This window comes from Bufo gargarizans, chromosome 1, assembly GCF_014858855.1.
Source record: "Bufo gargarizans isolate SCDJY-AF-19 chromosome 1, ASM1485885v1, whole genome shotgun sequence".
NCBI classification, from domain to species: domain Eukaryota; kingdom Metazoa; phylum Chordata; class Amphibia; order Anura; family Bufonidae; genus Bufo; species Bufo gargarizans.
Window position 1 is genome coordinate 122,979,445 of NC_058080.1, and position 22,113 is coordinate 123,001,557.

Below are 22,113 nucleotides of genomic sequence, written 5' to 3' on the forward strand. Positions count from 1 at the left end.
CCGTTCTCAGTGATAAGGCAAATGAAATAATGAACACAAATGGGAATTGTAAGTAATGCAAATCAGTACATCCACATCAATGTAACACTTATGAGATATTCATTACACCTAAAAGTGGACCTGTACATGTTCTGTATAAATGGAAGCTGAGCCCTCAGGTCATTTCCTCTGGTGAACCCAGGGAAACCCTATGCAGTAGTGTGTTCTGTAAACTTAAAGGGGTTTTGTCACAAAACATATTCAACATTTTTCAATCCAGCACCTTGATCTAAATACTTTTGTAATTGCATATAATTAAAAATGTAGTATAGCCAGTGAGCTACTCAATAAAATGTATCTGTACAGCGCCACCTGCTGTTTGTTCTTTTCCTTATTTTTTATCTGTTTCGCTGAGCTGGTAGAACGTGCTCAGTTTAAAGGGGTTTGGAGGCTTTCACTATTGATGACCTATCCTCAGGATAGGTAATTAATATCAGATCAGTGGTGGTCCGACTCCTGGCACCCCCGACGATCAGCTGTATGAGGAGATTGCGTGCGCATGTGCCGTCTCCCATCTGCCTTCCTGTTCTCTGCTGCTTTGCCATAGACATACAGCAGCAGAAAGAGAAACAGGAGACTGCGCACTGCGCACGCCGTCTCCTCAAACAGCTGATCTGTGGGGGTGCCAGGTGTTGGACCTCCGCTGATGTGATATTGATTACCTATCCGGAGGATAGATCATGAATAGTGAAATCCCGGACAACCCCTTTTAAATATTCAACTGCCACCAGCAGCTGTGACAGTTAGGCCCCATGCACACGGCCGTTGTTCACAGCCGTGTGCGGGCCGTGGAACCGCGGCCTGGATCCCTCCTGTGAGCTGGAGCGCACGCTCCAGCTCACAGGAGGGATCCAGGCCGCGGTTCCACGGCCCGCACACGGCTGTGAACAACGGCCGTGTGCATGGGGCCTTAGGCTACATTCACACGACCGTATGTATGAGTCCGCATTCGTTCCGCAATTTTGCGGAACGAGTGTGGACCCATTCATTTCTATGGGGCCTCAAAAGATACAGACAACACACTGTGTGTTGTCCGCATCCGTAGTTCCGTACCGCGGTCCCGCAAAAAAAATAGAACATGTCCTATTCTTGTCCACATTTGTGGACAAGAATAGGCATTTTCTACGATAGTGGCGACAAATTGCGGAACGCACATGGGCCGGTATCTCTGTTTTGCGGATCTGCAATTTGCAAATCCGCAAAACACCACGTTCGTGTGAATGTAGCCTTACAGGGAGAGAACTGCAGCAGAAAGGACACAACCGCGAGCTGGCAGGCTGCAGATAATCTAGCAGAGCAATTGGAGCAGTGACTGTGGAGATCTCTGGACCCGTGTGCAGTACAGGGCTGGGTCTAGCTTTGTTAGAAAGGGATTGTCATGTAATATATGGTGTCTGATTTCCATTTTTTACATTAGTCATGGCATAACCCCTCTTAATGGTAAATGTCCAGGTTTCTGTGGCTGCAGGGAGGGTCACTGTTTTATGGACCTCATGGGGGATATTTACTATTATTTTCAGAAAGGTTGACAAGATAAACCTAAAAATATTAGGGCGGCTCTGTGATGTGTGTGGATGGTAACAGTCACGTGCACAGTCAGACGTAAGATGCCTGCTGACAAAACAACCCTGTTCTGGTTATGGACCTGATTTTCAGTGGTGGGAGTTTCTGCAACACAATCTGTCACATGTGAATACGCCCTTACTAGTCACAGTGTGTACATCGACTGTCTGTCCAGTGACAACCATAAGGCTGGGTTCACACCTGAGCGTTTTACAGCGCATTCCTACGCACTCTAAAACGCTCAACAAGGAGAAACCAATGCTTCCCTATCGGCATGGTTCTCACCTGGGCGTTTTACAGCGTGTACGATCGCGCTGTAAAACGTCCGACGCCCCAAGAAGTACATGAGCTTCTTTGGGGCGTCTTGTCGCGCGTTCCCGTACATAGACTTTCGGGAACGTGCGACAATGGGCGTTCGCTTGTCTCTGTATGCGCGATTGCAAACGCCCGTACAATCGCGCATACAGAGCGCTCCATCGCGAACGCTCAGGTGTGAACCCAGCGTTAGGTGGGTGTCATGGTAAATAAACAATAATGGCAGCCTGCGCTGTTACCGACTGGGACATTCGCAATAACTAAATAAAAATGAAAGGTAAATGGGTACGATAAATTAAAGGGCAAAATGAAACTAGGCATGGCTAAGGGTAGTTTCACACTAGCGGCAGGGGACTCCGGCGGGTGAACAGCCTGTTGGACGCGTCCTGCTGCTAGTTCACATTCACTATAATGGGGGCGGCGGAGTTCCAGCGGTGGCATGGCAGCGCACGGCGAGAGGCAGCCGGACTAAAAGTACTGCATGCATTAGTACGGCTGCCTCTCGCCGTGCGCTGCCGTGCCTCCGCTGGAACTACGCCCCCGCCACCAATATAGTCAATGGGGACAGAGCGGCAGTCCGGGGGCACACGTGAACTAGTGGCAGGACAGATCCGACATGCTGTTTACCCTGGCAGTACCCTAAGCAATCGGCGCTTGCTGTGCTACACTGTATCTGTAGCATGCTATGGGAGTGCAAACCACTCATCAGTTTCTGTAGCTCCAACCCCTTTGACTTCTGAAAGTGACGAGATCCCTAATTAGTCTAATCACATAGCTGCCTCTCCACACTGCCGACTGGTTAGTGGCAATTATACCCTAATATGTCACAACAATACTGCTAGGATCAATCAGTCAGTGCTGGAGACTGGCAAGAGTTAAGGCATTGAGAGTCTCCAGGACTAGGACTGTATATTCTCTTTTTAATTATTTGATAGATTTTATCAATATTGTTGTGACATTTTAGGGTATTATTGCCACTAACCAGTCAGCTATGTGACAGTACTAGTTAGTGATCCCATTATTTCTAGAGTTTCATTTTTTATACCTTTTATTACTTATTGTTGCTATTTTGTTTATATTATTGTTTCGTTATGGCAAATGTCCCAGTCGGTAACAGCGCAGGCTGCCATTACTGATTATTCATCCTGACAGCTCCTTATGGTTGTCACTTGACAGCCAGTCTATGTAAAAAACTAAACCAGAAAGATATAACCGGCTTCAAGTTTACCAAAGTGGTGCGCACCGTAGAGTGAATTCAGAGCGTTTTGTTAGACGCCAAAAATACAGGTGCAGCCACCCATACATCTGGGGCATATCACAGCTCTTGTAAGCCTCACACTTTACAAAACTTTCCAGCGAGGCATAAAAAGTGACTTAGGGCTCATGCACACGACCGTATGTAATTTGCGGTCCGCAAAAAATACAGATGGCGTCTGTGTAACATCCTTTTTTTTTTTGCAGATCCATTGTGACATTGCCATTCCTTGTCCGTAAACCGGACAAGAATAGGACATGTTCTATGTTGTTTTGCGGAAAGGTCATGTGGACATACGGAAACATAATGCACACAGAGTCATTTCAGGGTTTTCTGCGGACCCATTGAAGTGAATAGTTCTGCATATGGGCTGCAAAAAAAACGGAACGGAGACAGAAAAAAAGTTGTGTGCATGAGCCCTTAAACACATAATACATGTCTTCCACTTTTTTGAGACAACGGTTTTGCGTAGTAAATCTCTCCTATGTTTGTAAAACACGATTCCTGCACATTTTTGACAGACCTTTTGCCATTTCCAGCTGTGACATCTGTGATTTGTTTTCTTTACACCAACTAGGAACCTGAAGTTCCCCTCTGCCCTGTGCTCATATTAGGGTACGTCTACATGGCGGTGTTGGCCACGACAGCTGTTGCTAAAGTAGTGTAGTGCAGTGGGGGTACCATAGGAAGCAATGGGGTCACATCGCAACTCACGTGTTTGCTGAAGTCACAAAAAATCCAACACTGCTTCACGTGTCGCAGTCGCAGCAAACATGCGAATCGCACTGTGACCCCAATCGTTCCTATGGTATCCCCGGTACACTGTGATACTTGGGGATGACACAGGCACATGGCATGTCACACCCAAAATCATGATGTAGACCTACTCTTATGGTAAGCTATGGCTCTTAAGAGGAACTCTTCTACTGAGGGAACTGCCTGGTGGAATTGTCATTTCTTTTCTTGGGATCATAAGAGATGATCAATAGAAATCCCACAAGGAAATGAGTGCAGACACAGGAGCCCCACCTTTTACCAGTGTGTATCCAGTATAATAGGGGGGATAATGGGCACCTCTGCTGATGCCACTTGACATTGGCAGCTCCATGCTCAGGGGTCCCTGTCTCCTCACCTCTGTCAGGGCCCACGTGGATTATGAGAGCAGCCTGGCCCCCTCCCCGGCTCGCCCTCCCTCCCCTCTAATCCCTGAATGCACACGGCTGAGAAGTGATCGCTTTATAAGCGCAGCCCGGGAGGGAGAGGCAGACAGGACCAGCAGCTCAGCAGCATGGACATCAGGCTCATGGGGGCACCGGCCAGGATCGCCAGAGTCAAGGAACGCAGAGTGAGTACAGCGCCCTGCCACCTGCGCCTCCTCCCTGCCCGCTGCACTGGGCACTAATGCCATTTGTTTCCTTCCAGAGGACCCCAGTGTCCCATAAAGTGATAGAGAAGAGGAGAAGAGACAGAATCAACCGCTGCCTCAGTGAACTGGGCAAGACTGTGCCAATGGCCCTAGCCAAACAGGTGAGGGGGCCCCCCCTGGTGTGCCATCTAATCCACACTATATATATGTCTCATATCTATCTATCTATTGTCTAATTTATATCTGTCTTTCCTCCATATTCACCACCTGTTTCCCCCACGTACTTCTTACCCCATTCCTTGACTTATGAAATCATGCTCTTGAATGTGGCCATACACAGCATAATGACTGGTCAGTGGTGACTGATCACTTACCATCTTTTTGTCTAGTGCACTGCAAATTTCAGACAGATTTTAAAGAACTATTTTGGCTGTATGTGGCGTAGCGTACCGCGGCATTATCAGAAGTTTTGCCTTGTGACATCTGTATAAACTAAATCAATGTCTCATCTGCAGAATTCCGGAAAACTAGAAAAAGCTGAAATTTTGGAAATGACTGTCCAGTATCTTAGAGCGTTACATGCTGCTGATTTCCCGAGGGGGAGAGATAAAGGTGAGACTTCGTCTGCTTTTGTATACTAGATATCTTTTTCATATCCTTTAGGGCTCATGCACACGAATGTATTTACTTTCCGCTTCCGTTCAGGTTTTTTTGCGGACCGTATGCGGAACCATTCACTTCAATGGGGCTGTGGAAAATACAGAAGTTACTCCGTGTGCATTCCATTTCCGTTTGTCCGCATGTTCGTTCCGCAAAAAAGTTGTGCATGTCCTATTATTGTCTGTGAAAGTTCTCATTTATCCAGGTCATGGTATATCTGTAAAGAATAAATCAAGGCAACTGGACTTACTGTAGATTTCTTGAAAACGTTTCACTCATTCTTCCAAAGCTCGTTGGAAGAACGAGTGAAACGTTTTCAAGAAATCTACAGTAAGTCCAGTTGCCTTGATTTATTCTTTACAGATATGTCCTATTATTGTCCGCAAATGACGGTCCAAAGCCTCATTCAAGTCAATGGGTCCGCAAAAAATAAGGAACGCACACGGAACACATCCGTATGTCATCGGTATTTGGCGGATCCATACTGTAGAAATGCTATGCCCAGCCCATATTGCTCATGTGTTTGGTGATTAATAAGTTACTGTTTCTGTATACGATCCGCAAAAAAAGTATCAAATACGGAAACCATACGGATATGTTTTGTGCAATAACGGAACGGAAAAGGACTTAAATCAGAGAAAAAAACTCATATACGGAACAATGGATCAGTTAAAAACGGACCGCAAAACAACAACGGTCGCGTGCATGAGCCCTTATATTGTAATTGCTTCACGTTCAGACCATGTTCACACAGCGCAGGTTTGTTGTAGCTACGATGCTTTTCTGGATGAGTTATAGCTAGGTGTATATGTGTGTATTGATCCATATCTGTGCTTCTGAATATCTGTGTCCTCTTGTATCATCTCTGCCCCTCACTCATTCCTACTTATACCTCTCAACAGACCTTCTCTCCGAATTTGCCAATTATTTCCATTACGGCTATCATGAGTGCATGAAAAACCTGGTCCACTACTTGACCACAGTAGAAAGAATGGAGACCAAGGACACTAAATATGCCCGAATTGTTGCCTTCCTTCAGTCTAAGGCCCACCTGACCACAGAGCCATTGTTCAGCTCCTTGCAGGAAGTGGACATGTCCTGCCAGCTTCATTCCTCTCCGCCTGACTATCCAAGTCCTGGTGACTCCACATTTACGCAAAGTCCAAGTGGATCATTTTCTTGGCATGGCACCACCAGGAGCCCCGCACTAAATTACCTCACAGGTCCGACCACCATGCCTCTGCCCTGCACGCCACCTCAGCAGACTCAACATAGCAGCTTCTTATCACCGATGCAGAGTCTGGACAGACATTACCTCAACCTGCTGGGCCATTCCCATGCCAATACTTTCAGCATGCACAGCGCACAGCATCCTGCTGTCCTGTGATGACCTTGAGAGACTAATTTGCTAAAATTCCTGCGCCACTCCCACAACCCAGAAGAAAATGGTCTGATCAGCAGCAGCCAATCAGATCCTTACTTTCATTTTCAAACTTGCACTACTGAAATGATAGCTAGAACCTGATTGGTTGATTTGAATAATTACCACCTCACAATACAGAAATCTATGGCCTTGTGTAGTATTGGTATTGCAGCCGTTGTGGCCTCGCATGAGCTGCCTCGAGTGCGCCCAGCCGCCATGAATCCTGTTTATTGTTAGTGGGTTGAACAATGTGCACATTTTCAATATGTAGTTACCTCAAAATGAGAAAATGAAAGTATAATGACTGTTAATGATCTGACAGAACTTTGTGCCAGCACCTCCCCACGGAGCCTGCTCTGCTCCCTGTGATCAGCCCTTTGTCACGCTGCTCAGCAGCAGGCACCAAGGGTCAGAGTCGCCATTATCATGTAAATACTTGTAAATTGTGACGTGCTCATTAATTTATTGTAATGCAAAACCCCTTTCTTCTGTCAGAGCTTCATAGGTATCAAGTTAGATATATTTATACTGTAAATTTGTAATAAAACTTTCTGGCTCCATGTGTGTCGCCCTATTAGTCATTTATTATGTGGAACATTTTATAATCGTTTTATAAATGATTCTGATGCCAATGTCTGACTGAAACAAGGAATAAGACTTTGTGCAGTCTATACAAAACTTTGGGGGACGGGGTACCATTTGTATGTCCAGTGTTCATGCATAGCACAGGGGCCCTAGAGACAAAGGGGCCACTGCTTCAGTAAAAAGAAAATCTAATAGCACTATCTGTTACACAAGGGGCTATGGGAATGATAATGATTCTCTCCCTTGCAATCACTTTATAAATTGGGGGTTTGGGCTGGCTTTTGGAGAACTTGGAGCTAGCACCCAACACTTATTAATTGAAAACTAGGAGGCGGGCCCCTGGGTTGTTTTGAGCAGGGGCCCACCTGTTGCCCTGGCTTATAAAAACACATATTGATACATAAATAGGGTAGATTAGACAGTGATTTTAGATGGAAAAATTCTCGGGCCTGGGTGATACTGGAGACCAAAAAGCCAGTACACTGTTGGCGTCACTAGTACTGACCCTCATCCGTGCACATATTACATTACTAATAGACAATTGTAGTAAGAACAGGTACAGTATGAGCCACAGCCCATGGCTGGTTACATGACTTACCAACATACATACTTACCAACTTGTAAGAAGGAAAATTTGTACATTTAAGCTCTACCTCTCGCCTCTTTGAAAAACCTGTAGAACTCCCACAAAATACCCCCTTTCACAGCTCAGTTTGCAGGATTGGACAGTTGGCATCCATAGATGTACTATGACTACTCCTATTGGTTAACAGGTTTACATATAGGTTGTTATGTATTACTATAGGGCTGTCTATATGTGTCTGGTGCTCCATATCTCACTGCAGTTCTCTCTCTCTCTCTATATATATATATACACACAGTAGTTATGTCACTATAGGACTATATAATAGCTGTAGGGTTGTACATAAAAGTATGCTGCTATATTTGACTATAGAGCTCTATCCTATCGACTTGCATTTTTCTTTTTTATTGGAGTAGACATTTTGTGACAAATTTATTTGTGTTTGCTCCATTTTTAGGGCGGTTTGCGTAGTTCCTGGCAGTTTACTAAAGGCTGTATTGCACAGCCCAATGTGGCAGGCGATTGTCGGGAGGGAAGTGTTCCTTCCCAGCAATCCCTGCTCACTAGTGGAGGAGACCCCTACTATTACATGCACCGATCTCTGCAGCATGGGAAGGAGCGATCGCTATGCCATCGCTCGTCCCCATGCTGTATGCTGGTTTGCCGACTGCAGATCATTATTAGATACCACGATCCGCCGCCTGCAGATACGTTTTTAACATGTCTAAAGATTGAGCATTTTCTCATTCATCGGGCAATCTGTGGCATTATTACATTGCTAGATGCTCGCTAAGGAGCGCTCATGTGAACCCTCATTAGCAATTAGCTTCCAAAAACATTTCTATGCCCATTTGTCGCTGACTTTTTGCAAAGTCCAGTGGTGGACAAACTGACAGATTCTTTGTAATAATATCATTAAACCTTAGACTGAATAACCCATAGTTATTTTGTGCGACCAATTAAAAAAATGACGCACAACATTTTGTAAATAGCTTCAAACCAAGCAAGCTCTTTAAAAAATGCAAAAGATTGCATATTAATACATTAGCCCCTTTCTGTTACTCACAGTAACCTAAGGCTGGTCTGACTTGGCATTGTTTTTTGTGCCAAATAACAGGAATATATCATTAATACGCCTGGCATATTGTGTGACTTGACAAAACCCTGTCTACTTTTCTTGACACTATCAAGGCACAAACATCTGTTCAATTTGGCATGAAGTAATAATAAATGTGTCTAAATGAATTTGTGCCAAAAAGAAAGTACAATTTACTCTAGATTTCAGGGGCAACAATAATAGCAAATCTACCCCATGTTTCCATTCACTGACAGGAAACAGAGATCATAGACAGTGCAGAATTGAAACCAAAAATGTATGATACAAATTAGACATTACATAAGTTTTCAGTAAATGTACAAATAATTTAATATTTTATGGATTTAAATAGAATTTGCCAGCAGCTTTAACCTCTCCAAACCGCTTACAATGCTGGGTCATGATGTGTAAACCAGTTTAACATATGGCTGTTCCAGTCTCCTGGATGGACGCTAGATCTGTCACTCAAGAGAAGATAGGTTGGGAATGTTTACTGCAGCAGATGCTTGGCATTGTGGCATGTGACAGATTACAACTTCATTTTCTCACTTAGTAAACTAGTATGACCATCAACATTTGTTTTAAAGGTTTTTTGGGGGATTTTGATATTGATGGCATATCCTTAGCTGTGGAAGAGGCCACAGCAATCCTTGGAGTGCTGATGCCTCTTCCTAGGCTAGTGGCGTCACCCTCATCAGCCAAATCCCATTCTAGTGAATTGCTTGGTAAGCTGGTAGGAAGCCGCAGTGCTCTAGAGAGCAGCAGATCAGTGGGGTTGCCTGAAGTTGGACCCCACCAATCAGATACTGATGACCTATAGTGGGGATAGGCCATCAATATGAAAATCCCAGATAAGGCATTTAACTTTCTTACACCTATCTAGCACATTCAGCAGTTTGGAGGGAGTAAAATTACTCCACATTCTCTTTAAAGGGGTTCTCCAGGAATGATTAAAATTAGCCGCAAGCAACCTGTCCTAAAATGTGAATTTTTGCCTCCACTTCCAGAGCTGCCTAGGTGAGGGGTTAGGGCCCCACTACACTGCTGTGCAATATATAGTAATGATGTGATCCTGCCTACTAAATGCCATCATGGCTGAGCAGCCTGACAGGAATGCTCACCAATATGTAGTATATGCATGTGCCAGAGAGTAGTATTGTCATGGTGTAAGGGGAGGGGAGAAACACCAGAAGGAAAATGACCTGGAACTAGGTCCTAAGGTTAGGGACAGGGAAATGGTCACCACCTACGGAAACCCTAGCTCTGACTCCTGTCAGTATGAATAGACCCTGAAGGTGGGAATATTCATACACCGGAAATCTGGGTCCTGGAAATCCCTAGGATTAGTGACAGGGTCTGAGACTATTGGTTACTTCCCAGATGAACGAACTAGCGTCTCCCTGAGGCCTAGTAAGCGACGAGCAAACAGAGTACCAAGAGAAGTACACTTATCTTATATAGAACATGGATGAGCAGGAACTCAGATGATGACAACACACCAGCTCTTCCAACTCCAGGCAGAGAATATCAACCGCATGGTATGAAGTGTGAGTCCAGACTAAATAGAGGAGCAGTAATGACCACAAGCTATACCTGAAACAAGAGATGTGGTCATACCAACAACACTGCAAAGTGAAAATCGTGAGGCTGTCAGATAACCTCATGTGATGCAAGTCTCTCAGATCTTCTAACCTTTGTCACGGGAGGGATCATGACAAATATGTACTGAGGCCCCACCACCTAACCCTGTCCCCCATCATCCCCTAGGCAGCTCTGCAAGTGAAGGCAACCATTCCTACTCAAATTCTACGACATGTTGCTGGTAGAAAGTTTAAACTATTCTAGGAGAACCCCTTTAAGTTACACACATCACTGTGTATGTTCAGCCTTAAAATAGAAGAGCTTTCACATAAAATGTAACTACATAAAAAAGTTGTCAAATACATTGTATAACTTATTTTCTTCTGATCCTTCCGTCTATATTAGGCCTCATGCACATGACCGCTGTGTTCCGTTCCGCAAAATGGAGTTCCGTTGTTCCGTGATCCGTTTCCGTTTTTGTTTCCGTGTGTCTTCCTTTATTTTTCGAGGACCACCAGACATAAAGGAATGTAAAAAAAAGTCTAAGACAGGTTTGCCATGCAAATGATAGGAAAAAAACGTACGCGGACGCGGATGACAATCTTGTGTGCCTCCAGGTTTTTTAGCGGTCCCATTGACTTGAATGGGTCCGCAAACCGTTTTCCGCGAAAATAATAGGACAGGTTATATTTTTTTGACGGACTGGAACCACGGATCACGGACGCGGATGGCAAACGGTGCATTAGCCGAGTTTTCAACGGACCCATTGAAAATCAATGGGTCCTCAGAAAATCACGAAAAATGGTGCAACGGACACGGAATAAAACAACGGTCGTGTGCATGAGGCCTTATAGTCCAGAGCTGCATTCACAATACTGCGGACTTTGGAGCTAAAATCTTACTCTCCCACCCTCTATTGAGAGTTTGTTAGGGTGATTGTGTCACCTTTACACCAGACACTGTGAAGTGATCTGATGTAGGAAAAAATAGTTGTCCCACTTTATTGCAGCTGTCATGTATGTTTACTGTGTATGCCAGGAAAACTCCCAACATACAAGGTAAACATGTTCATAGGTTATATTTAGGGTACATGCACACGTTCAGGATTCATGTGCGGAGAATCTGCACTGAAATCCGCAGGTGTTCGCAGGCAAATCTATGCGGTCAATTCGCATCAATTGGTGCGGATTTGCATACGGATTTGGTGAGGATTTTCCGCATGCAGATTTTACTAAGCGAATGAGGAAAATCCAGTCAGGAAAAATAAAATATATTGACATGCTGCGGAATTTAAAATCAGCAGCGCAGGTCAAAATTTACGCGAAAAAATCTGCATCATGTGCATTGAGAATTTCAAATTCTCATAGCATACAATGTACATGACCTACGGGGGGATTTTCTGCACGAAAATCCGCATAGAAAATCTGCATGCAATCCTGATCATGTGCATTTAGCCTTAGGGATCAGCGAATCAACTTCAGATGAAACATCCGAAGTCTATTTGCATAAAACTTATTTTGAATACTGTACGGAGTGAGCGCTCCGTACTGTATTAGAATGTATTGGCTCAGATGAGCCAAAGTTATTACTTCCAGAATTTGGAAAAAGGTTTTTAACAGTAGAAATAAAATTTTTAAGTTATTACCCGCTTGCTCCATACAGTATTCAAATGAAGTTTTATGCGAATCAATTTTGGATGTTTCATCGGAAGTTGATTCGCTCATCACTAGTTATATAAGCCAGATGGAGGTCAAAACAGTAGATAACGTTTTTCTATAAAAGAGTTTCCAATAAGAATGTATAGAATAATGTTATATTTTTATGTACAGTGGGACCCTATGAAGAAAACAGAAGTATTGAGCAGCTCTCACCTGCCAGGGATTCCACTGGTATAGCACGGAACAGCTCCTTCACCCGAATCAGGAGAAATACGGAAGTATAGAAGAAAAGAGATTTTGTCCAGCTTGTACTTGTGGTAATCCAAGGCTTCTTTATTGAAAATTCAGTATAAAATCCAGGTACAGAAAGCAGAGTCTACATGTTTCGGGCACAATGCAATTTTGTGGGACCCTATGGTTGACGAGTGCAACTGGATGACACACATGAAAGTGTTAGGCTGGGTTCACACGGGCGAGATTTCCGCATGGGTGCAATGCGTGAGGTGCACTGAATTCGGACCCATTCACTTCTATGGGGCTGTGCACATGAGCGGTGATTTTCACGCATCACTTGTGCGTTGCGTGAAAATCGCAGCATGCTCTATATTGTGTGTTTATCACGCAACGCAGGCCCCATAGAAGTGAATGGGGCTGCATGAAAATCGCAAGCATCCGCAAGCAAGTGCGGATGCGGTGCGATTTTCATGCATGGTTGCTAAGATGAAAGTCTATTCACTGTATTATTTTCCCTTATAACATGGTTATAAGGGAAAATAATAGCATTCTTTAATACAGAATGCTTAGTAGAAGGTCAATTGACGGTAAAAAAATTAAAAAAAATTAACTCACCTACTTCTCTTGATCGCGTAGTTGCCGATCTCTTCTTACTTCTTTAATCATGAGCTGCCAGCTAAAGGACCTGTGGTGATGCCACATCACATGGTCCAATCACATGGTCCATCACCATGGTGATGGACCATGTGATTGGACCATGTGATGAGCTCAATGATGTCACCACAGGTCCTTTGACAGGTCCTGAAGAAAGAACAGGAGACCGGCAGCTACGCGATTAATTGGAGGAGGTGAGGTAATTTTTATTTTGTTTTTTAACTCTCAATTGACCTTGTACTATGCATTCTGTATTAAAGAACACTATTATTTTCCTTTATAACCATGTTATAAGTGAAAATAATTACATCTACACAACACCGAACCCAAACCTGAACTTCAGTGAAGAAGTTCGGGTCTGGGTACCACATTCAGTTTTTTATCGCAAAATGCATTGCACCCGTGCAATAAAAACTGAACAACGGAACGCAATCGCAGTCAAAACTGACTGCAATTGCATACCTACTCCCGCGGGTTTGCCGCAATGCATCCGGGACGCATCCTGAGCCAAAACATGACGCCCGTGTGAACCCAGCCTTAGAAATGTGCCTGTCAACCAACTTTCCAAGACCAGCAGAAAGCAGCTCTGGACTGGAGTACCTGCTGTACCTAGGGTTAGATCACATCAAGAGATCAGCAATACGTTTACAAAATTACTCAGCAGTTTTCCATAGATTGTGTATAGGAATATGGTAAAGGGAAGGTTAAAGGTCAACATACAGTTTAAATATACTGTAGAAAAGTCAGGATTGCCCCTCCTCCCAAATCCTGTTCTGACCTGGGGATAAACTGGTTACACTGGAAGCAGGCTGAGCAGCGTTGGGGGTATAGCTCAGTGGTAGAGCATTTGACTGCAGCTCAAGAGGTCCCCAGTTCAAATCCAGGTGCCCCCTGTTTTTCTTAATATTAATTAGAAAAATGAAGAATTAATCTACATCAATCAACATGTGTCTTTCAATACCAGTATGAAAGCACAAACATGGAAGTGATGCAATGTAAGAGGAACAGAGTGCTGGCTCATACTACTTGTACTACTTTTATCCTTTCTCTTAGATAGAATCTTATTGCATGATTATGCAGATTTGCCATTCAGACATCTAGGAAAGCTGGGTAATCAACATTGTGGAAGCAGTGATGTCAGTCATATTATTGACTGTCACCCACCTTGCAAAAAGATAAGGGTACTTTCACACTTGCGTTAAACTTTTAGTTCAAAATTGAGTTTTGTCCTAGGGGCTCAATACTGGAAAAGAAACTGATCAGTTTTATCCTAATGCATTCTGAATGGAGAGCATTCCGGTCTGTATGCATCAGGACGTCTTCAGTTCAGTCACTGTACGGTTTTTGGAAGGAGAAAATAACGCAGCATGCTGCTGTATTTTCTCCGTCCAAAATTCCAGAACACTTGCATTATTTTACATTGAAATGCATTAATCTGGCCCCAAGTGTTCAGTAAAAACGGATCCGGTTTTGCATGCGCAGACCTTTAAAAATGTGAAAAAGATAAATACCGGATCAGTTTATCCGGATGACAACCAGAGAGAGGGATCCGGTATTGCAATGCATTTGTGAGACGGATCCGCATCTGGATCTGTCTACAAATGGTATCCGTTTGCATACAGATTGCCGTATCTGGCAGGCAGTTCCGGCAACAGAACTGCCTGCCGGAATCCAACAACACAAGTGTGAAAGTACCCTAACATTTACCTAATAGCAGATTGAAATTTCTAATTTGTAATTCGCAGACATTTTCATTTCCTGTAGTTTGTAGGCAGCACAGTCAAATAGGTACAAATAGACAGAGACAGGTTAAAGGGGTATTCCCATCTCATACAATGGGGGCATATAGCTAGGATATGCCAACATGGTCTGATAGGTGGGACCCACACCTATCTCTAAAAATAAATTTCTCTAAAGCAGTGCGCTCGACTGCAGTAGCGTCCTGGTTGCCATGGTTACCGATCGGAGCCCCAGCGATTAAACTGGGACTCCGATCGGAACTCCGCTGCCACCAATGATCGGGGGGGGGGGGGGGGAGGGCCACCAATGTTATTAATACAATAGAGGGAGGGAGGGGGTCGCACACTGGCCACCAACGTATTAATACAATAGAGGAAGGGAGGGGGGGCCGGGGGGAGGCCGCACACTGGCCACCAATGTTATTAATACAATAGAGGGAGGGAGGGGGGGCCGCACTGGCCACCAATGATATTCAAACTGGGGAGGGAGGGGGGTCTGCCCCCTGCTGCCTGGCAACCCTGATCTCCTACAGGGGGCTATGATACGCACAATTAACCCCTTCAGATGCGGCACCTGAGGGGTTAATTGTGCTGATCACGGCCCCCTGTAAGAGATCAGGGGCTGCCAGGCAGCAGGGGGCAGTCATGTACACAGTTTGTAGTATATTCTAACTAGAAGCGTCCCCATCACCATGGGAACGCCTCTGTGTTAGAATATACTGTCGGATATGAGTTTTCACGATGTAACTCAAATCCGATGGTATATTCTAACATAGAGGAGTTCCCATGGTGATGGGGACGCTTCAAGTTAAAATATACCATCGGATTGGAGAAAACTCTGATCCGATGGTATAAAAGGGACTCCTGACTTTACATTGAAAGTCAATGGGGACGGATCCGTTTGCAATTGCACCATATTGTGTCAACTTCAAACGGATCGTCCCCATTGACTTGCATTGTAATTCAGGACGGATCCGTTTGGCTCCGCATGGCCTGGCGGACACCAAAACAACTTTTTTTTCATGTCCGTGGATCCTCCAAAAATTAAGGAAGACCCACGGACGAAAAAACGGTCACGGATCACGGACCAACGGAACCCCGTTTTGCGGACAGTACTGTCGTGTGCATGAGGCCTAAAGGAAAGGAAAATTTTAAGCAAATACATCTTCATTTTCCTGGATGTCTTAAGGCAGCACAGTCACAAATGGGACTTACAAAGCACTGTTTAAATGGGTGGGACAAAGGCTACATTCATATATTCTATAATAAACAGAGGCCTATGGAGGGAGAAAGTCTAGCCTATAATTTCTGTCAAAATGTTGACCAGCATTGCAGATTCATTTTAATGCGTGTATTCCGTGTTGATGGATCCATCATGCCCATTATAGTCTATGGGTCTTTGAAAACTATGGATGAAGGGATGCTTTGAAAATAATTTTTCAGCTGTGCAGGGTCAGCGAAACACTGATGACACATAGACAGCAAAAAAAAACTGACACACGGACCCAACACGGATCAAATTGTAGCACTTGATGGTTTTTGTGACTGCACTTAGGGACACTTTCAAAGTTTTTCGGACTGACTGACCTTCATTTCTTAAAGTAATGATGGCCACTTGTTTTTCTTCACTTAGCTGCTTTTTTCTTGCCATAATACAAATTCTAACAGTCTATTCAGTAGGACTATCAGCTGTGTATCCACCTGACTTCTCCACAACGCAACTGATGGTCCCAACCCCATTTATAAGGCAAGAAATCCCACTTATTAAACCTGACAGGGCACACCTGTGAAGTGAAAACCATTTCAGGTGAATACCTCTTGAAGCTCATCAAGAGAATGCCACGAGTGTGCAAAGCAACTAATCAAAGCAAAAGGTGGCTGCTTTGAAGAACCTAGAATATGACATTTTTTCAGTTGTTTCACACTTTTTTGTTATGTATATTAATTCATAGTTTTGATGCCTTCAGTGTGAATCTACAATGACCCCAAACACACCTCCAGGCTGTGTACGGGCTATGTGACCATGAAAGAGAGTGATGGGGTGCTGCGCCAGATGACCTGGCCTCCACAGTCACCGGACCTGAACCCAATCGAGATGGTTTGGGGTGAGCTGGACAGCAGAGTGAAGGCAAAAGGGCCAACAAGTGCTAAGCATCTCTGGGAACTCCTTCAAGACTGTTGAAAGACCATTTCAGGTGACTACCTCTTGAAGCTCATCAAGAGAATGCCAAGAGCTGTGCAAACCAGGATTTGGTCAGCTGTTCCTATTTCCGTCAGCAAAACTCGGACATATATGGATGTCTGTACGGGTTTGACTGTTTTTTATGGAACCATTCAATTAAATGTATGAGTTTCAGAATAGTGCATGCTGCGGGTTTCCCAATGGTTTGTGCTAAAAACTGATGTGTGAATTGCACCGTTCACTTTAAATGCCTTCCCGCGACCCACCATGCATGTACTATATGGCAGATGTTGGGTGTTCGATCACACCTGAGTTGGAGCCATAGCCAACAGGGGCTTGCTGTTCAGGTCAACTATGGCCATGACATCTAGGGGGGTCATTTAGAGGGAGAAAGCTGCCTCCGACCACTGAACATTTTCCTCCCCATGATGAGCTGTTTGGTTACTATGGCAAGCAGGAGCTTTCTAAAGGCCTATCATTGGAAAATTTATATTAAGCCTTGCCTCAGTCAGGGTTTTATAGGACCATATGAGGGGATTTATCACGAGCGGAATATTTTAAGTCAGTTTTGCTTGAGTCTGTGTTGGACTACTTTGCACCAAATTTGTCAAATGTTGCACGTTGTTTGTTAAATTTGGCACATCTTTAAAACTAACATTTTGTTCTAGAAATGCTACTCCAGTTTTTTCTTATTTTTTACCCCACCCTCCTACTGGAGTGAGTATGCAGCTTCTTTTTTCTTTGCTTCTTTTTTTTTTAAGTAGCAGTGATACATCCGGAGTGAAACTAATTAATTGTCTATCATAATACAGGTCCTTCTAAAAAATTAGCATATTGTGATAAAGTTCATTATTTTCTGTAATGTACTGATAAACATTAGACTTTCATATATTTTAGATTCATTACACACCAACTGAAGTAGTTCAAGCCTTTTATTGTTTTAATATTGATGATTTTTGCATACAGCTCGTGAAAACCCAAAATTCCTATCTAAAAAAATTAGCATATCATGAAAAGGTTCTCTAAACGAGCTATTAACCTAATCATCTAAATCAACTAATTAACTCTAAACACCTGCAAAAGATTCCTGAGGCTTTTAAAAACTCCCAGCCTGGTTCATTACTCAAAACCGCAATCATGGGTAAGACTGGCGACCTGACTGCTGTCCAGAAGGCCATCATTGACACCCTCAAGCAAGAGGGTAAGACACAGAAAGAAATTTCTGAACGAATAGGCTGTTCCCAGAGTGCTGTATCAAGGCACCTCAGTGGGAAGTCTGTGGGAAGGGAAAAGTGTGGCAGAAAACGCTGCACAACGAGAAGAGGTGACCGGACCCTGAGGAAGATTGTGGAGAAGGACCGATTCCAGACCTTGGCGGACCTGCGGAAGCAGTGGACTGAGTCTGGAGTAGAAACATCCAGAGCCACCGTGTACAGGCGTGTGCAGGAAATGGGCTACAGGTGCCGCATTCCCCAGGTCAAGCCACTTTTGAACCAGAAACAGTGGCAGAAGCGCCTGACCTGGGCTACAGAGAAGCAGCACTGGACTGTTGCTCAGTGGTCCAAAGTACTTTTTTCGGATGAAAGCAAATTTTGCATGTCATTCGGAAACCAAGGTGCCAGAGTCTGAAGGAAGACTGGGAAGAGGGAAATGCCAAAATGCCTGAAGTCCAGTGTCAAGTACCCACAGTCAGTGATGGTCTGGGGTGCCATGTCAGCTGCTGGTGTTGGTCCACTGTGTTTTATCAAGGGCAGGGTCAATGCAGCTAGCTATCAGGAGATTTTGGAGCAGCTCATGCTTCCATCTGCTGAAAAGCTTTATGGAGATGAAGATTTCATTTTTCAGCACGACCTGGCACCTGCTCACAGTGCCAAAACCACTGGTAAATGGTTTACTAACCATGGTATTACTGGGCTCAATTGGCCTGCAAACTCTCCTGACCTGAACCCCATAGAAAATCTGTGGGATATTGGGAAGAGAAAGTTGAGAGACGCAAGACCCAACACTCTGGAAGAGCTTAAGGCCGCTATCGAAGCATCCTGGGCCTCCATAACACCTCAGCAGTGCCACAGGCTGATTGCCTCCTTGCCACGCCGCATTGAAGCAGTCATTTCTGCAAAAGGATTCCCGACCAAGTATTGAGTGCATAACTGAACATAATTATTTGAAGGTTGATTTTTTTTGTATTAAAAACACTTTTCTTTTATTGGCCGGATGAAATATGCTAATTTTTTGAGATAGGAAATTTGGGTTTTCATGAGCTGTATGCCAAAATCATCAATATTAAAACAATAAAAGGCTTGAACTACTTCAGTTGTGTGTAATGAATCTAAAATATATGAAAGTCTAATGTTTATCAGTACATTACAGAAAATAATGAACTTTATCACAATATGCAATTTTTTTTTGAAGGACCTGTATATCATATATAAGAAAATATATAGAAAAAAAATAACATTGGTAACACCAATTTCCAAAATATCTGAATTATCAATATATAAGTGTCTATTCCAGTGATGGCTAACCTTGGCACTCCAGCTGTGGTGAAACTACGACTCTCAGCATGCTCCATTTATTTCTACAGAGTTCTGAGAGCAGCCAAGCAAGGGGGGTATATTGGGAGTTGTAGTTTTACCACACCTGGAGTGCCAAGGTTAGCCATCACTGGATTCTGTACAGTGAACACTGTAACAAAAAAAACTAAAAGTGTCCAAATTGATGCTTTTTGGTAACTTTGCCTCCCTAATGAATTAAATTGAATAAAAAGTGTTTAAAAAGTCATCCATAACCCAAAATGGTATGTATAAAAACTACAACTTGTCCCACAAAACAGAGCCCTCACACAGCTCCATAGATGAAAATATATAAAAGTTATGGGTGTCAGAATATGGTAATGAAAAGAAAACTTTTTTAAAGTTTATTGTTTTAAAAGTATTAAAACAGAGAGGGGTGGGAGGAATACTTGTATTGCTTGGAAGTTCTCAAAGGACTATAATGGATGCTGTGATTTCGAAATGTAGGATTTTACACGATTGATCCTCTTGTTATACTTTATAAAACTTAATAAAGTTTTAAATAACTAAGAAAAATAAAACAAACAGTATCAATTTGACATCACTATAATTATCTAGATGTCCTCGTAAAACAGAACTTATAAAAGTATTCCACAATTGCATTTTTTTCCAATTCCACCCAATTAATTATTTTGTTTGTTCCCCTTCATCATATATTTAAATTGGACCTTTAGAAAGTACAACTTGTCGTGCAAAAATGAAACCCTCCTATGACTATGTGAATGAGAAAATAAAAAAGTCATGTGTTTTGTTAGGCAGGGAGTGAAAACCTAAAAAAACTGAATATGGCTGTGTCAGGAAAAGGGTTAATGGGTTCATATGCTATGCGGTTGCAGTCTGGATAGCACACTGACAGAAAGGACTATTCCCTGCATCTAAACATCAATACTGTATTATATATGAGATATAGATCAGGGTTATGCATGGTCCAGAAGGTAGCTAGAAGACACTTGATTCTAGTCAGTATGCAATATACTATTGATTGTGATGACAACAATGCCTGTTGTAGAGGGAAACAAACATTTGACTGGTTGGAGTTTGACCTATGGTTGTTTCATTGTTCCAAGACGTAAACAGCACCAAGTACAGGTGAAACTCCAAAAATTAGAATATTGTGCAAAGTTCATTCATTTCAGTAATGCAACTTAAAAGGTGAAACTAACATATGAGAGACTCATTACATGGAAAGCGAGATATTTCAAGCCTTTATTTGTTATAATTTGGATGATTATGGCTTACATTACAGCTTATAAAACCCCAAAGTCACAATTTTGAGGTACCCTTTGCTCAGGGGGTATGGATTAACTAGCTGACTAGAGGGTGACTGCATTAATGCAAATCCATTCCATTACTGAAATAAATGGACTTTTGCACGATATTCTAATTTTTCGAGTTTCACCTGTATGTCTGGCAGCTGCTTATCTCCTTTATTATAATAGCATGCACATGCAGCTGAGCCAAACAGGCATGTTCGTGAGCCAGAGCTGATTTTTATGTCATGTCTACAGCCAGATTAAGAATTCCCTTTACACGAGTAGATAATCGTTTGAAAAATTGTAAAATCAAGTGAAAGTGATCAATTATCAATTAGTAGTGTAAAAACATAGAACGATCAAACAATAATTGTTTATGGCTAGTTTCACATGTCTGGATCCGCCATTGCCAGGCGCTACTTGATACCTACCTGCCCCATTCACTATTAGGTGGACCACCGAAGATCCGGCCGCAATCTGCCAAACATGCCAAGAATTTTATCCTGCAAATTCTCGTCAAATTGCGTCTTGATCTCCACCAATCCTCATTATACTAGTGAGGATGTCAATGTGGTAGCTTCTGTCAACGTCGGAAAGCAAAGTGATCCGTCAGGCTTTTCCTTGGATGTAAAAGTAGTTAGTGTGAAACTAGCCTTATTTGTGCATCTAAAGGGTTGTCATTCATTGTTCAATTGAATCAGTTATCTACTCATGTAAGGAGGCCTTAAGAGGCAAAGATTAAAAATCCACAACCAGCATTCTTGTGAGACAGGTCAAGAAAAAGTTTAACCTGCAATTGGTACCCATCACATGACCTTCACTTCTGACATAAGAACCTCAGCAAGACATGACAGCGTTCCCTTTTCCCTTGCATTTTCTTTACGTTATTTATGCTTTTTGTCTTGCTTTATTGATTTCCACTAAATGAAGTGTGCATCATAATGTCAAGTTATGAAATTCATGAATATGAAGCAGAGTTTAAGATCTATAAACTGTTAAAAAAAGAAATTTATTTTGGAAACTTGAGAATACTTTATTTACAATATATTCTCGAGTTATAAGAATGTACTTTATTAGAATGTACAATGCCGCCATTCACAATGGTGGGCCACAGGCTCCTCTGGGCTGCAGCCTGAGTTGCCCGTGTAGCGGCACAGGTGGTCACAATTATTTCATTGCACATCTGAGGACAGCAAAACAGTTGTATGTTCGGCAGCCACAATATTTGGGGCCCTATGCAAAACTTCTGGGTCCCAGGCCCTGGATGTTTTGGCCTACTGATGCACCAGTGGAAGGCTGTGTGGATTAAAGCTGGCCATGCTCTTCTAGTCGACATCTTTCTCTCCCAATCCAC

At 43.1% G+C, this 22,113-nt stretch overlaps 1 protein-coding gene and 1 non-coding gene across 2 annotated transcripts; both read left to right on the plus strand.

Annotated features, from left to right (window-relative positions):
• The first annotated feature begins 4,460 nt into the window (after positions 1 to 4,460).
• On the plus strand, positions 4,461 to 6,585 carry HELT (helt bHLH transcription factor). The gene is made up of 4 exons (XM_044290237.1): positions 4,461 to 4,517; positions 4,595 to 4,699; positions 5,054 to 5,150; positions 6,101 to 6,585. The coding sequence occupies exons 1-4, from the start codon at positions 4,461 to 4,463 to the stop codon at positions 6,583 to 6,585; spliced, it is 744 nt and encodes a 247-aa protein (XP_044146172.1).
• Positions 6,586 to 13,833: 7,248 nt separating this feature from the next.
• On the plus strand, positions 13,834 to 13,905 carry TRNAC-GCA. Its single transcript has one exon. It is a non-coding gene; the product is annotated as a tRNA-Cys (tRNA).
• The last annotated feature ends 8,208 nt before the right edge of the window (positions 13,906 to 22,113 follow it).